Source organism: Dendrobates tinctorius, unplaced genomic scaffold, assembly GCF_039654945.1.
Source record: "Dendrobates tinctorius isolate UK_male_01 unplaced genomic scaffold, ASM3965494v1 ptg000060l, whole genome shotgun sequence".
Classification (NCBI taxonomy): Eukaryota; Metazoa; Chordata; class Amphibia; order Anura; family Dendrobatidae; genus Dendrobates; species Dendrobates tinctorius.
In genome coordinates this window covers 43,514,189-43,532,179 of record NW_027361728.1, presented here as the reverse complement: position 1 = coordinate 43,532,179, position 17,991 = coordinate 43,514,189, and the positions used below count along the sequence as shown (strand labels likewise).

The following is a 17,991-nucleotide window of genomic DNA, read 5'->3' as shown; positions in this document are numbered from 1 at the left end:
CAGGTAGGCTGTGGCGTTGCAACGATGCTCAATTGGTACCAAGGGGCCCAAAGAGTGCCCAGAAAAAATTCCCCACACCATGACACCACCACCACCAGCCTGAACCGTTGATACAAGGCAGGATGGATCCATGCTTTCATGTTGTTTACGCCAAATTCTGACCCTACCATCCGAATGTCGCAGCAGAAATCGAGACTCATCAGACCAGGCAACGTTTTTCCAATCTTCTACTGTCCAATTTCGATGAGCTTGTGCAAATTTTAGCCTCAGTTTCCTGTTCTTAGCTGAGAGGAGTGGTACCCAGTGTGGTCTTCTGCTGCTGTAGCCCATCTGCCTCAAAGTTCGACGCACTGTGCGTTCAGAGATGCTCTTCTGCCTACCTTGGTTGTAACGGGTGGCAATTTGAGTCACTGTTGCCTTTCTATCAGCTCGAACCAGTCTGCCCATTCTCCTCTGACCTCTGGCATCAACATGGCATTTCCGGCCACAGAACTGCCGCTCACTGGATTTTTTTTCTTTTTCGGACCATTCTCTGTAAACCCTAGAGATGGTTGTGCGTGAAAATCCCAGTAGATTAGCAGTTTCTGAAATTCTCAGACCAGCCCTTCTGGCACCAACAATCATGCCACGTTCAAAGGCACTCAAATCACCTTTCTTCCCCATACTGATGCTCGGTTTGAACTGCAGGAGATTGTCTTGACCATGTCTACATGCCTAAATGCACTGAGTTGCCGCCATGTGATTGGCTGATTAGAAATTAAGTCTTAACACACAGTTGGACAGGTGTACCTAATAAAGTGGCCAGTGAGTGTATATCAAACAGAAGATTATACCCCGAGGTCTTTGTATACAGTTATATCCGACTTTTGGGTTAGATGATCTTGAATTGATCACTAAATGGGAGAGTGTTTCCTCAGCATGCTCTTTTTCCTTTATGGAAATTATCAATACAAAAAATACTATGATTTTGAAGGAAATGGATGAGGAACTTAATAAATTACAGGTTGAGCTGGCGGCTAAAATACCTAAGGAGATTTTGGATAAATTTTATCGTGACCTTGATCAAGATCTAGAAAAATGGGAAAATCAGATAAGTAAAAACAAAATGAAGAAATACCAACGAGATGTACAAGATTATAATCAGAAAAGAGTTTTTCGTTGGCAAAATAATATTCAATCCTCTGCTAGGAGTCCTTCAGTTTCTTCAATCTCTTCTATTTCGAGTAGTGCTGCCTCCATTCACGAAAGGGAGTATTACACTCCTAGACGTGTGAGAACAAGATTTGAAGGCAGAGCTAGAGGTACATCAAGGTACCAACCCAACTTTGGCACTAGGAAAAATGATAAACCTAAGGTAATAAATCTTTCCTCACATATTCTTTCGAATGAACAGATTGAATTATTAGAAAAGGGATTAACCTTCTCTCCATGTCAACAACTAGATTCCTTCACGGCAATAAAAGATGTGCATTTATTTGCGAGGAAGTTGATACTTAAAAGATTCCATGAGAAAAACAACATGGGATTGCAACTTAATTCGGATGAGGAAAAGGCAGCTCTTGAAATTTTAGAATCTTTAGCTGAAGAAAACCACTCTTCTGAGACGGTGAGTTCCTTCCCCGTTTCTTTGTTTAACAAATCAAAAAAATTTCCCAATATAAATTCATGTCCAGCTGTTGACATTTTTGTTAAACTAGTGACACAAGATATAGAAAAGTTGAAAAATAATTATTATGCTAGTCCAACTAACAAAAATGAAAGAAAAATTATTTCAGAATTGCAAGGCTGGACTGATGTGATTTTTAAAAAAGCAGATAAAGGAGGAAATTTAGTAATTTGGCCATTGGAGCTTTATGAGAAACAGGCCCATACACTTTTGTCTGATGTGAACTGTTATAAAAAACTGACCCATGTACCCCTGCTTGAATACCAGAGAGAACTCATTGATATCTTATCCGATGCTTATGAGTATGGTGTTATTCCTAAATCACTATTGGACACCATTCAGTCATTAAAGCCTAAGTTGCCAACTTTATATTTAATTCCAAAGATCCACAAAAATGTGGATGATCCGCCCGGTCGCCCAATAGTATCGGGCAATGAGGGCCTTAGTGAACTCATTTGCCATATTATTGTTTTTATTTGAAGCCATTGGTGAACACGCTGCCATCTCATATTCTTGATACCACAGCGGCATTATGGAGACTAGATCAAATACAGCTTGATGATGATATGATCCTGGTCACGGCAGATGTGGAGGCTTTATACACCTCCATCCGTCATGACCAGGGACTTGAGGCGGTTTCGTGGTTCTTACAGAACAGCAATCTTGATCCCCCCTTAGTCACCCTGATTTTGAATTTATTAAAATTTATTTTAACACACAATTGCTTTATTTTTAAAGATCAAGTTTTTTTGCAAACACAGGCTACAGCTATGGGGGCGGCGTGTGCTCCTGCTTACGCTAATTTATTTTTGGGATTTTGGGAGAGGGAAATTTTTCAGTGCTCTCCGGTGACAGGTATAGAGAAAGTCCACAATTGGATGAGATTTATTGATGATGTTCTGTTTGTTTGGGAAGGTTCAATAGATGAGTTGAAAACATTGATGTCAGCTTTGAATAACAACAATCTAAATATAAATCTCACCTATTCATATGGACATAGGGTTAACTTTTTGGATATTGATATCCTAAAGAATGATGACGGCTCAATCTCCACAGATATATTTAGGAAGCCGACTGCAACAAATTCAATTTTGCATGCAGATTCCTCTCATCTAAAATCTACTATCCGCTCAATCCCTGTGGGACAATACCTCCGAGCCAAGAGGATATGTTCGTCTGAACAAACGTATCAAAAATAAGCAGCAGACCTATATACAAGGTTTCGTGAAAGAGGTTATGGACATAGGGCTATTCATTATGCCTACAACAAGGTTCAGCATATACCTAGGGATCAGCTTTTGTATAATAAAAAAATTCAAACGGCAGATAATAATCAAGTGAGGTTGATCACCCCATTTAATGAACAATGGAGTAAATTCACAAACATAATTAATTCTCATTGGCATGTATTACATACAGATCCAATTTTTAAAAAAACTCTATCAGAAAGACCTTGTATTACAGCCAAAAGATCCAGGAATTTGTCAGACTTGTTGGTACGGAGTTATTTAGCTCCTAAACAAAAAGTGCAAAAAGGGATTTGTGGGGAAATCAAAGGTTTTTTTCCCTGTCGAAGTTGCAAGGCGTGTGCAAATACGATTAAGATCAACAGTTTTTGCAATTCAGACCATTCTAAGATATTTTCAATTAGAAAATGCTTAACTTGCTCCTCGAAGGGAGTGATCTATTATGCAAATTGCCCATGTGGTAAGATTTATATCGGAATGACCACAAGGGAATTCAGAATAAGAGTTCGCGAACATGTTCGTGACATAGAAAAAGCTAAGGAAGCTAAAGATGAAGAACAACTTAAGACGCTCCCAAGACATTTTAGAATCTTCCACAATTCTGAAGCCAAAGGTTTGAAAATTTTTGCAGTAGATCAGATATCCTTGGGTATGAAAGGTGGTGATCTGTTTCGGGTGTTATCACAAGTGGAGAGTCGATGGATTTATAGACTCAACACTATGGTCCCTATGGGATTAAATGAGAGTAATGGTTTTGGGTCCTTCTTGTAAAAGCTATATGGGTATCTTTTAATGCCTGGTTTTTATTCGTTTTTAATTTTACTTTTTTCATATTCCAGTTCTCTATTTGAGTCGCAGTATATGATGTGGTACGGAGTTCAAGTTTGATGACTGTTGTTTACTTCATGAAGAACACAAGATATACATAAGAAATTTATGGTCCTGTTTATGTGTTTTGATGTATTGTTCCTTTCACATTGTCTGTCCTTTCATCTTTAATAATATAAAGCCTTCTTTTATGTATTTTTACATTAACGTTTTGTCACACTGCATATGGTGGTTGTAGTATGCCATATATTTCGCACATTTTGACTCCTATGACACTTGGTATCTAATAGTGGTGTCTATTTATCATATAGGATATTTTCATGTATCGGTATATAAAAAAAATTTCTTTTCAATTTTTTATGCATATTTATTTATGTGCGTGCACAGTATTCATAGCACACACATTATGTGATTGGTGGCCCTGTGTTTATTGTGGACACATTAATATATTGTACATATTGTATGCCAAGCATACTTTCTTATTACTATTGATCATGCACATTATACATTCACATTTTTTGTTATATTCTGTCTAATTCCGAGTAATTCTTATTCATTTTTTTATTTTTTCATTCTTTATGATTATCTTATTTGTATCTTATGCAATATTTTGTTATATGTTTGGATCATATTTCTTACACGGGTTTATGTTCAAATATGAGTGCTATTTTATATTCTATTGGTCCTCTCTTGTGCGCATGCCCTGTTTTGTCCTCACTAGAAGTCTTCGGACGTGCTCAGTAGGTGGTTGGCTGTTTCTGGCTGCTTTGCAGCCCGAGCTGCCTTCTTGCCGTTGAGCACTGATGACAGACTCCCTGTTTGTTAGGGGGACTTTACAGCGCATGCGCCGCCTATTCTGCGGACTTTATGAACTGGATGAGTCACCACTGACGTTGCTATAGGCGCTAGTGCGCATGCCTTGATTTCTACGTCCCTTACTAGGGAAAGCGGTTCATTGGTTGACCGCATGATAAATACCAGATCCGGGGCATATTGAAACCACGCCTCCTGAGGAAGCTGCGGCGTAACGCGCGTAGGGGCGGCAGGTTTGACAGCAGCATTCACATCACATGTAAGTGTTACTCTTTCACACAGCCCTTATATTCAGTTGTGTATTGCGCATGGGCAGTTGTTATTGTATTTGCTTATATTTAAAGCCCTTTGGGCTTATTAGCACAGAAGCACTTTTGCACTTTATAGAAAGTATCCCACCTTGGTCTGTATTGTATGTAACACCCTTTATTTTGGGAATATATATTACCTTAACTGGGGGGCTGCTTCCTATTGTGGTCTATATCTGTTAATTAACTGTTCATGCTGCATATATTTATTTACATTGTGTAACATTTTCTAAGGTGCTGCACTATTACTTTGTGCTTATGTCTGCTGTAACCTATTAGCATTCATGCTCTGTTTATTATCTTTCCAATAAATTGTATTTGAGCTTTAAAAAAACTCTATTCTTATCTCTTGTTGTGCTTAATAGCTTTTGAACGAGATTCTATTTATTTTGTATAGTTCAGTGAGTTTAGCCCTTTATTATTTTTTCCTGTGTTTGGGGTATTTGTATCTAAACTGAAGATCAAGTGTAGGGATGATCCAAACTGAACGTAAGCAGTTGCTTGATATGTACTGTGTTGATGAAACTGGGACTGAGGATGCTGTGCCCAAAACTGCTTGTTAAAGACTGTTGTATCTGAACTGTCCAGTATAGTTAAACTTGTTATAACAAACCAGGTGTCCTCTGATGTGTGTGTCGCTGATCCTGGACCTAAGGTCATGGATGCAGCTGAGGCCTCCGGCCTACAAGTGAGTGCAAAGCAAACTTCACAGCACAACACTGTAGGACTGGAACACTGATTATTTGTGGGGTGCCAGGGTGTGGAGAAGCAGCAGCTCCCCACATGTGTTCAGACTAACAGTCGCAAATCATTCAGCCTCAGAGACCCGAACATAATATATCAGCATGCCCAGATGCCCGGATAACACCTGAGCATGCTCAGATAAGACGATATCCAAGCATTTTCACTCATCACTAGTACTCAGGCCTAAAAGATGATATGTGCATATTGTCTCACTGTGCTAGTGTCACTATACTAGTTGCTGTAGTTTTGTTAAAATCAGTTTTTTAAGCTGCAGATCTAGCAGTTCTCTGAATGCTGAGCTCTGAATAACCCCGCCCACAACACTGATTGGCAGCTTTCTGTGTACACTGTGCATAAGCAGGAAGCTGTCAATCAGTGGTGGGGGCGTGGTTATACAAAGCTCATTAATATGAAGGACTATATGGCAGCAGTTTTACTAGTCAGCTAGTGATATAATCCTTGGTTTATCAGCAGATCATCAAAACTACAGCAAGCAGCCCAGTAAGGGACACATTGCTAGAATCAAAGTCTCTGTCTCTATATCATGCTGTTCTCAGATTAGGTGTCAAAAACCTGATGACAGAATCTCTTTAACAACACATGTATTATATAAAGACCATAACACAAACTGTGGTCCTGTTGACTTACTTGAGTACATGAATATTTCAAAAGCCCCTAAGATGGACCCCAGCTATAAGCTGGAATCTGCAACTGGGAGCAAGTGTTAAATTAATCTGCCTTGCCATCACATAGTAAATTTACCTTCTCTTAGTATGCACATAAATAATGTCTAATTTATGAACCTGCAATGTCCTTCAGAATGAAGGATGATCTTTGCAGCTACTCTCTATTTGGGCTTATACATGAGGGTCTTATTTTCAGGAACTCCTCCATTACTTTAATATTGATAACCTTTCCATAAGAAAGGTCATCAATACCAAATTGGAGGGGTTGTGACACCCATAACAATCATCTTTTCCTGGTACCAGTGGTCGAATGTGATCAGTTGTGGAGCTGTACAGCACAGCTTGGTGCCCTGTAAACTGGCCACGCTAAGGTACTGCAGATCTACCTTTATTTATTTGCAGATCCACCCCAACTATATCAAGGGGCATAAGAACTTATTCTTTACATCAGCACAAACAAAGCAGTGTATGTGATCAACAGAGCTGTGATATGGTTGAGGAAAATCAGCCTTAAAGGGCAGTCATGAGCGAGTGTGCTCGGGCAAGGTGTCGGGCAAGCACGCTCGTGTGGTAATAGAGGATCTTCCCCATGGCTGCATGTCTTGCGGCTGTTTGACAAAAACAAAACAAACAAAAAAGTTATTCATGCATGTGTTGCGGCTTTTGAACAGCCACAAGACATGCAGCAAGGAGGACTCGAACATAGTATTCGAGCATGACGAAGATCCTCTATTAGCACTCAAGCGTGCTCGAATAATATGTTATCCAAGCACGCTCGATCATTACTATTAAATAGGTTTTCCCACTAGAAAAGTATATTTTATTTAATAGGTCTTGGAATAAAAATAAGTTCCACAATAGGATGAGTTAAAAAAAACTGTTCCTGTGCTGAGATAATGAAATGTGTTCTTGCTATTTGGCGGTGTCTGACCATGCAGGGACATGGTCTGAATGTATCACAGCTACTGGCCAGTGGAGGAAGCAAGAGAGGATACAGACAGCACAGCACGGAATCGCGGCTGATTCTTTTTGTGAGATAAAACATTTTCCTGCCTGTTTTCAAACAATGTTTTACCTTAAAGAATAATCTGTGATCCCATTCTGTAATGACTGTATCCTCTCTTTTGCTTCCTCCCCTGCCCAGGAGCTGTGGTATGATCAGACTATGTTCCTGTACGGTCAGACACAGCCATTACACAGTACACAGCAGGGGCACTTGTATAGGAATATCTCAGCACAGGAGCATTTTTTCTAAACACATCCTATTAGGGAACTTATTATTATTACTCAAAGGTATATTGATTAAAATGTTGATTAAAATTAAGATTGTTCATGGGAAAACCCTTTCAAAGGATTTAACATATTGATGACTTATGCATAGGATAGATCATTAGTTTGTGATTAGCAGGGGTCAGACACCAGTCACCACCACTTAAAGTCAGATGTAAAAACATTGAACAGAGTTGAATAGGAACTGTTCTGCAGTACATGGCATCTGTATCTAAGCATTGAATGGAGTGTGCCGCTCCATTCCATGTGTTTACATTCAGTGGCTGCCAAAGAGAATTATTGCTGACCATAGGGGTGCTAGCTATAAGACCTTAACCAATCTCATGTTGAAGTCCTATCCTGTTGTTACATAAATAATATGTTGTGACTGGACAACCTCTTTAACTAAGGAAAACCTGCTATTTGCTACTTTGGCATTAAAGCAAATTTTAAGGTTCACTGATTCATTTTCATTAGCCAATGTTATACTGGTGACTTGCATGCCTTCTATGCGCCTCCCTATTCACTGCGTGTTCTGCTCTGCTCCACCCAGTACCTGACCATCGCTCTGAGTTGTGTCATTCAACACTTCCAACTCTGCTGTTTCTGCCTGTTGCTGTGAGTCTCCACCCGATTATAGGAAAGCTTGGCCAAACTCTGCAGGAATTTGTATCCACTCTGTCCTGCAGAGCTTTGCTTCCCCGGCCTATAAGCTGCCAGTAGATGATATATTAAGCGACTCCCTTCCTCGCCTGAACTTAGGTTCCTTATGGCTTGTCTCTAGCTCCTGTTTGGGCATGTTCATTCTGTCTCATCTGTTATTGATCTGGCTCATTTACCGTTTATCCTGATCTCTTTGCTCCTGACTTCTGCTACACACATTGAACCTGTGCTGCCTGCTCCTACCTCAGATTCTCTGACTACGTCTTTGTTTTCACCCTCCTGAACCTCGTACCCGTGTCTCTGACCCTCTGGTCAGCTGCTGCAGACTCGGGAACTGCTGTGGAGTGGTACCTGGTAATTACCTGTGGCCAAACATACCCTCACCATCAGAGGTACTAGTGAATATCCGATAGTCAATTAGTCATGCCCCTCCAGGATAAGCCTGGTCCATGGCACAGCGGGTCCATACCCGCCAGCGTTAAGGGCCTGTCACACTAAGCGATATTGCTAGCAATATCGCTATAACGTCACTGGTTTTTGTGACGTTATAGCGATATTGCTAACGATATCGCTATGTCTGATACTTACCTCCGACCGCTCCCCCGCTGGTTATCGCTTCCTGCTGGGCTTCCTGTTGTGACAACGAGCGACGCGTGGACTCGGGCGGGAGGACGTCAGGATCGCCTCGTCTGACAGGTAAGTAGCGACCCCCGACCCCTGCGGTGTCGCTGGTGAGATCTGCCTGTGTGGCAGCTCACTAGCGACCACTTAGCGATGCACCAGCGACCCTGACCGCGTCATATCGCTGGTCGGGATCCCTGGTACATCGCTAAGTGTGACAGTACTTTTACACTCAAAGCTTTTCAATGTATAGTGTAATAAAGTATATGAATAATTGGCAATAAAGTAAATTTGTCTGCCTGTAATTATCATCTCATCATTTTCTATACTCCACAGTCCATGTTTGATCTCCTGTGACCTTCTATGCTCTTGGTCAATAATGGTACAGAGACCCCAAAATGGCACAATTTACATAACGACTCTGTTTTTATTTTCTGCCAGCTATAAATCTCCCACAATCTCTTCAACTCATTAAACAGAAATAATGAGCAGGTGTCCAATAATGTAAAAAGGTTACAGGAAATTAGGCTAAAAAGTCACACTGCCTCTCTGCTACGAACTGCAGTCTGTCTCTTTCTTCCAATCATGAACTAGTTAATTGCATATTTTTAGAGTAATATTAAAATTCATATTTAATTCATCTGGATATTATTAACATGGCTTTTAGCTAGAAATAATTGATGACACAAACTGTTTTACTTCAATTTTAAAAAATAAATATTTATGATGTACATTTATGTTCGCTCGGTGCCTTCTGAGAATTTTGGATCCTTTTAGTTAATGTTGTCTTAGGAACTGGTGAATGAAATTATGCATAAAGCGTGGCTCTTTCTAAGAGTTCTACTATTGCTAATCCTCTTACAAGAAAGCATTTTAATCCTATACTGCTCATATAGTGCAGGTACTCGAGAATTGAAAACATTAATGAGGTGTGAAGAGAAACAAGATTGCAATGAATTGCATGCCTCAAACATTTGAGTCAACATGTCGCAGGTGAAAAATAGCCAATAAAGGGCATTCTGGGAGAATAATGGAATTAGATTACTTGTAAAGAGCACATGTTCATTTCTTCTGGTAGCTAGTGAATGTAAGAGGCAATAACAGGATAATGGAGCAAAATTAAAGTGCACCAAGTAGTCAGAACTAATAGGATGATATTAGTGGATGAAGGGAAAAACTACTTTCATTTTAGCTTTTCCAACTAAAGTCATAAGTATATGTTATGGACAGACACAAAACTAGATTTGCACGTAAAGCAAAACATTAATTAAACAAAAATCATAAATATGTCATAGAAAAGACTCAGGTGACAAAATGGTTTTAGTGTGGTCCCCAATGTATACAGGTGCTTCTCACAAAATTAGATTATCATCAAAATCTATTCTATTATTTCTAAACACTGTTTTTCGGTGATTACTTTGTATCTGCGTTCATACTGCACCCACACACACAAATGATACACCATTTGAAAGGTTGCCCCCTACAGCAAGAAAATAGCCAAACCACACATCCACGATTTGATCACAAAATAAAGTTTAAACATTAATTTTCATAAACCTACAGTAAAGAAAAATGACCTGCAGGTGGCACCACAGTACCCCAAAGCACACTACCACAAAGCTGCTTACAGACATCACAAACAAATTCAAACATTTGCCTGGGTGGGGCTTTCCAGCTTGCCCAACTGCTTGCCCAGCCTATTTTAGCCAAATTGGAGATTGCACACTTCACTGCAGGTGAGGCACATATGCAAACACGTTTGTAAACATGCACTGCCTATTGAATTGCACACTTGCTCCATTCATACTTCACCCACACAAACAAATGATACACCATTTGAAAGGTCAAATTACCTGCAGGTGGCAGTACACTACCCCAAAGCACACTACCACAAAGCTGCTTACAGACATCACAAACAAATCCAAACATTTCCCTTGGGGTCTTTCCAGCTTGCACAAGTGCTTGGCCAGCCTATTTCAGGCACATTAGAGGATTGCACACTTCACTGCAGGTGAGTCACATATGCAAACACATTTGTATACATGCACTGCTTTTTCGCTGATTACTTTGCCCCACATACACAAATGGTGAGTCACATATACAAACACATTTGTAAACATGCACTGCTTTTTCACTGATTAATTCACCCCACACACACAAATAATACACTATTTGAAAGGTAAACTTGCTCCCTTCAGCAAGAAAAGAGCCATCACCTCATGAAATACATTTACATTTGATCAGCTTGCTTTTTCTGAAATTGCCTGTGCCCCCGATGACCAATGTGCGAAAATTTTGCACGGGCCAAACTAGTTCTTCAATACAAAAAGTTAAACTCATATACTATATAGAGTCATTGCGAACAGAGTGATCTAGTTCAAGTATTTATTTCTGCTAATGTTGATGATTATGGCTTACAGCCAATGAAAACCCAAAAGTCATTATCTCAGTAAATCAGAATAATTAACAAAAAACACCTGCAAAGGCTTCCTAAGCATTTGAAAAGGTCCATTAGTCTGTTTCAGTAGGCTCCACAATCATGGGGAAGACTGCCGACTTGACAGATGTCCAGAAGGCAGTAATTGACACACTCCACAAGGAGGGTACGCCATAACAGGTCATTGCTAAAGAAGCTGGCAGTTCACAGAGTGCTGTATCCAAGCATATTAATGGAAAGTTGAGTGGAAGGAAAAAGTGTGGTAGAAAAAGGTGCACTAGCAACTGGGATAACCACAGCCTTGAAAGGATCGTTAAGAAAAGGCCATTCAAAAATTTGGGGGAGATTCACACCCAGTGGACTGCTGCTGGAGTCATTGCTTCAAGAGCCAACACACAGATGTATCCAGGACATGGGCAAGTGTCACATTCCTTGTCTCAAGCCACTCATGACCAATAGACATCATCAGAAGTGTCTTACCTGGGCCAAGGAGAAAAAGGAACTGGACTGTTGTTCAGTGGTTCAAGGTGTTGTTTTCAGATGAAAGTAAATTTTGCATTTCATTTGGAAATCAAGGTCACAGAGTCTGGAGGAAGAATGGAGAGGCACACAATCCAAGCTGCTTGAGGTCTAATGTGAAGTTTCCACAATCAGCGATGGTTTGGGGAGCCATGTCATCTGCTGGTGTAGGTCCACTGTGTTTTATCAAGACCAAAGTCAGCGCAGCCTTCTACCTGGAAATTTTAGAGCATTTCATGCTACCCTCTGCCCACAAGCTTTTTGGAGATGGAAATTTCATTCTCCACAGGACTTGGCACCTGTCCACACTGCCAAAAGTACCAATACCTGGTTTAAAAACAACAGTATCACTGTGCTTAATTGGCCAGCAAACTCACCTGACCTTAACCCCATAGAGAATCTGTGGGGTATTGTCAAGAAGAAGATGAGAGCAGGGCCGCCATCATGGCCTTACTGCCCTGACTGGCGTATGGGGCCTGGTTAGCAGAGGGGGCCCCCATTGGGCTCCAGTGGCAGGATTTTGCCAATGCAGAAACTGGACCTGCGTCTGAGACGCAGGTTCATTTAAACTCTATTGTCATGTGGGCCGGGCCCGCACAGCAATAGTTAAAAGCTACCAGCCAATCGGAGACCGGCAGCTGATGTCAGCGTGCACGACGCCGATGTATGACGTCATTGTCATTCGCCGACGAGTGTGCACTTGAACTGCACGGAAGGAGAATCGCCACTGGAGCCCAGCAAGAAAAGGAGAATTTTTTTAATGAAAGCAGGGGGGCAAGATGGGAGAGACAGGGGGCAAGAATGGAAATACAGGGGAATAATGGAGACACAGGGGGAAGAATGGAGACATGGGGCATGAATGGAGACACAAGGGGAAGAATGGAGACACAAGGGGAGAATGGAGACACAGGGGCAAAAATGGAGACACAGGGGCAAGAATATAGACACAGGGGGAATAATGGAGACACAGGGGGAAGAATGGAGACACAGGAGGAAGAATGGAGACACAGGAGGAAGAATGGAGACACAGGGGGCAAGAATGGAGACACAGGGGGCAGGATGGAGACACAGGGGGCAGGATGGAGACACAGGGGGCATGATCATGGGGCAGGATGGAGACAGATGGGGCAGTATGGAGACACATGGTGCAGGATCATGGGGCAGGATGAGACATGGGGCAGGATGGAGACACATGGTGCAGGATGGATACAATGAAGACAGATGGGGCAGGATCACGGGACATCACATGGGGGGCAGACTGGATACTCATGAGGGCAGGATGGCAGAACATATGGCTGGAGCCAGGAATGAGACACACGGGGGCCAGGATGGGGGATATTATTACCATATGAGATAATTAAGGGATATTATTCCTGCAGTGATGTATTTATTTTATTTTTTGAGGATACTGTTTTAAATGGGGAGGGGCCGTCCTTTTACTGTGCAGAGTGACAATATATCGCCCTTTTTTTCTTTATCTGGTGTAGTGTAGATGTCAGGAAAATAAGTAGTGTGTTCTGTAAGTGGTGCTCTAGATAACTGTGTTATTTCCTGCAGAGATGAGCCCTGGCTGGAAGAAGTGATGGCGGTGTGTGCTGGATGAAGATGAAAAGCAAAGATGAAGGCCTTCACTTAGAGACATTACTGGTGAGTAAGTGTGCTACCTGTACACTAACACTATACACTGTATATTATATACAGCCGTCCTGTGTACAATGTCACCAGCGATCACTGTATTACCTTTACACTGACACTATATACAGAGCTGCTGTGTATAATGTCATTGATCACTGTATAACCTGTACAATATATACAGCACTCATGTGTATAATGTTACTGTTGATCACTGTATTACCTGTACACTGATACTGTATACAGAGCTCCTGTGTATAATCTCACCAGTGAGCATTGTATTACCTTTACACTATACACTATATACAGAGCTCCTGTGTATAATGTCACCGGTGATCACGGTATTACCTGTACACAGACACGGCATACTAAGTACAGATCTCCTATGTATAATGGTACTTATGATGATATTAGTATTGTTTGTTTATTAATGATCAGTATTATAGTATTCAGTCACTAAGTGGTGGTAATATGTTGTCTGGCCATGGTGTGGTGGTATTTGTTCCTTGTATGTGCTGTTATTTGGTCACTCTGTGGTGGTAATATGTTTTCTGGACATGGTGGGGTGGTATTTGTTACTTGTATGTGATATTATTCAGTAACTGTGGTGGTAATATGGTGTCTGGTCATGGTGCGGTGGTATTTGTCCCTTGTATGTGTTATTATTGGTCATTTTAAAAATTGAAAAAAAATAAAAATATACATAAATTATATTGGATATTTTAACAAATGGTTAATAGGATAGAGTAGAATAGAGCTTGACCAAAAAAGTCTACTTTGTCATGGTGGCTGCTTAAAAAAATCTTTTGGCCAAAACGAAAGCTGCTGGCTATATGTGTGATCTGGTGATGGGAACTGTTAATGTGTACTTGGTGAGAACAGTGAAGTTTTTCCAAGAGAGAGCGGTGGGGCTGTGGACAGTTTGAGGGGTGGAGCCTGGGCGGAGTCTCAAGGGGGCCCTGAAAAATTTTCATAGTATGGGGCCCCAAACTTCCTAGTGGCAGCCCTGTATGAGAGACATCAGACCCAACAATGCAGATGAACTGAAGGCTGCTATCAAAGCAACCTGGGCTTCCATAACACCTCAGCAGTGCCACAGGGTGATTGCCTCCATGCCACACCACATTGATGCAGTAACTGATGTAAAAGGAGCCCCGAACAAGTATTAAGTGCATTTACTAAACATACATATCAGTAGGCCAACATTTTGAATTTTAAAATCAGTTTTCAAGCTGGTGTTATTCTAATTTACTGAGATAATGACTTTTGGGTTTTCACTGGCTATAAGCCATAATCATCAACATTAACAGAAACAAACACTTGAAATCGATCACTCTGTTTGTAATGACTATATAATATGAGTTTCACTTTTTGTATTGAAGAACTGAAATAAATTAACTTTTTGATGATATTCTAATCTTGTGAGAAGCACCTGCAGATGCAAAACTACAACTCCCAGCATTCTTTTTCCTTTCTGGTAAAACTACAACTTCTGGCATATGGAATTATAGTTTTACAATAGATGCTATGCAATTAAAGGGGTCTTACCACAAGCAAAGTACATTTTAAGAAATAGATCTTGGAATAATATTAAGTACCACAATTGACTCCGTTAAAGAAAAATGTTGCTGTGCTGAGATAATCTTATAAATGTGCTCCTGCTATATACTGATTTTTGCTATATCAGACCATGCTGAGTTGCTCCAAAGCTCCATACTACAGCTCCTGGCCAGGTGAGCAAGCACAAGTCACTGATGTTAAGTGAGTATACAGACAATACAGCAAGGGCTGAACCTTTCTCAGGTAACACATTTCCCTGTCTGTTTTATCACAGCAGCAAATATTTGTGCTGTGTCTCCAACTCTCTGAGCTCTTCATAAATCAAGTAAGTGACATATAAGGTCAGGGCTTGCTGTAGCTCCTACATTATTGACTTAATTTATGAAGAGGTCAGAGGGCTAGAGATGCAGCAGAAACACTCACTTCCTTTGATAAAGCAGGCATGAAATGTGTTTCCTCAGAAAGTAACAGATGTGAACCCCTGCTGTTTCCCAGTATATGCAATTATCATACATGACTAATGCTTCCTCTCCTGGCCAGGAACTGTGAGATGTGCCGACCATGAACTGGAGCAGCTACGTATGATAAGACACAGCCATTACACAGTACATAGCAAAGGCACATTATTTCATGAGATTATCTCAACACAGGAACATTTTTAATACATACAAATTGTAGAAGTTAATATTATTCCAAGGTCTAGTGACTGAAATGTACTTTGCGGGAACTCCTTTTAGCTCCTTAAAAATTACTAGTACATAAAGAAATACATGATATTACATAACATAGTCTATTCAATGAAAATAATACAGGTATTTAGCTAACAGAATATATGGGGAATTTACCTGGGGTTTTTGGCTGGAGGCTATGATATCCAAAACTGATTTTTGAGTCATCCATGTATCAATATTTGTCAAGTCATATATGCAGTATGATATTGTTCCTATTTTCCAATACACATTCTTTTGCCGCTTAACAAGATAGCTGAACATCTGTGATAGAAATTATATTGAGCATTAAATCTGTATACATCTCCTAATATATTGAAGGTAATATCCACAAATTATTTGGAGTTGATCCAGACAAGGCTATTTCATTGAGTAGCCATATTGACTAATGGCTAATTAATGATTAACCTCATAAAGAAATTTATCGCCTTTCCACAGGATAGGTGAAAAGCTTCTGATTGTTGGACTGATAACATGGAGAAGTAAGGAAAGGAACACAAAGGTGGAGTTTGAAAGAAAAGGTGGAGATCCATGGGGGAGAGGAAATACTGTATATTAGCATAGCTGGGAAGGACAGGGTTAAATACCGGCTCTACAGCGTCTTGATCACTTGCACATGTAAGGTTTTGCTAAGACCAAGATAGTAGCTCCATGGAGTGTCAGTCTGCTGAATGTTGAGCAGAGTTGAGTGTGCTACTGGTGACTGACCAGCCAAAATGTGAGCTGTAGTTGAGAGAAAGACATGCAGAGGTCTCTCTCTGAATGGAGACTGTGCAAAGTAGTGTGTTTGTAAGTGCTGCAGAGAAGTGTTCGGAGGCTGTAGCCTGTTCAGCATACCTCCAAACTTTTGAATAACAGAAAGAGAGAGAAATTATGCGGTGCGCTACTTGTGAAGTAACAAATTTTGGACATGCAACTGGCCACACCCCAATCCGTGACCATTTACAATTTTTTTCTACCATGGCAGTAGGAGATATCAGAGAGCCTGAGATTGCAGGACATAGACCCAAATCCGGGACTGTCTACTGTATCTGGGACAGCTGTTACCAGAGATGAGCGGATTGATTCACGTGACTAAATTTCCAAGCAAAATGGATGTGCTTTTGTGAAATCTCTTCCCTCTATGCGTCCAAAGACACTGCTGAACTCTGAGGTTTTGATGCATTTTTCTCTATAGGCTTCTCCTGAAAAAAACGCATGAAATAAAAAAGACTGTTGCAGTTTTAAGCAACTAATCAATGCTTTTCTATATTATTAAAAAAGCGTTAAAAACTCTGCTTCATATCTGCAACAAAATCACATCAAATAAGGGGGAAAACGCATAAAATAAATCAGCAAATATGCAATAATCAGAGAAGTTTATTATTGCGCTGTGTGGTGAGAGGACACTTGCGACAAGAAAAAGTAGCAGAAAAAAGCAGCATTCACACTGCATGTGAATATGGCCTCAGTGTTACATTTTTATGGGTTTGATAGAGAAAAAATATCAATCATGCCATTTTTTTTACGTCATTTGCCGAACCCAATACATATTCTGATTGTTGTGTTCTGGGGGTCGTTATGACTACAAGGACACCAAATATGTCCATGTTATTTGCTGATTTGTGATGTTTATTATTTAAAAAAAAAAGCATTGTGCTTTTCATTATTTAGTAATTTTATTTGATGAAAAAAATATTTTATTCACCCTCTACAAATAAACAGAAATACACTGCTGTGTACAATTTATCAGTTCAATCTGCCTGTGGAGTCAAAGCCTGCAATAAAGGCCTCATTACATTTAGCGATGCACCAGCAATCCCAAACACGATATGACCCGGTCAGGATCGCTGGTGCATCGCTAAATGGTCACTAGTGAGCCGCCAAACAGGCAGATCTCGCTAGCGATGCAGCAGCGGTCGGCGGTCGTACTCACCTGTCAGACGCGGCGAGGTTGTCCGTCTTCCGCCAGCGTCCATGGCTCGTTTGTCGGCGCCAGCAGGAAACCTACAACGAGAAATGGACCAGGCCGGTCTCGCGTGATCAGCGATAGCCAGCAGGGGAGCCGGTCGGAGGTGAGTATCACATGTAGCGATATCGCTAGTGATATCGCTGCTGCGTCACAAAATCGGTGACGCGCTAGCGATATCGCTATTATTATTATTATTTATTGTTATAGCGCCATTTATTCCATGACGCTTTACATGTAAGGAGGGGTATACATAATAAAAACAAGTACAATAATGTTAAACAATACAAGTCATAACTGGTACAGGAGGAGAGATTATCCT

General features: G+C 40.7%; 1 protein-coding gene across 2 annotated transcripts in view; it reads right to left on the bottom strand.

The window, feature by feature from the left end:
• Positions 1-17,991, bottom strand: part of LOC141092600 (transient receptor potential cation channel subfamily V member 6-like) — a 189,628-nt gene that overhangs the window by 36,646 nt on the left and 134,991 nt on the right. Inside the window, exon 8 of one of the 2 annotated variants that reach the window (XM_073578928.1) lies at positions 15,839-15,985. The exons of the other annotated variant lie outside the window; for it this stretch is intronic. Coding sequence (XP_073435029.1) covers positions 15,839-15,985 — 147 coding nt within the window. The remainder of the gene's footprint in view (positions 1-15,838; positions 15,986-17,991) is intronic. 2 annotated transcript variants of the gene reach the window in all.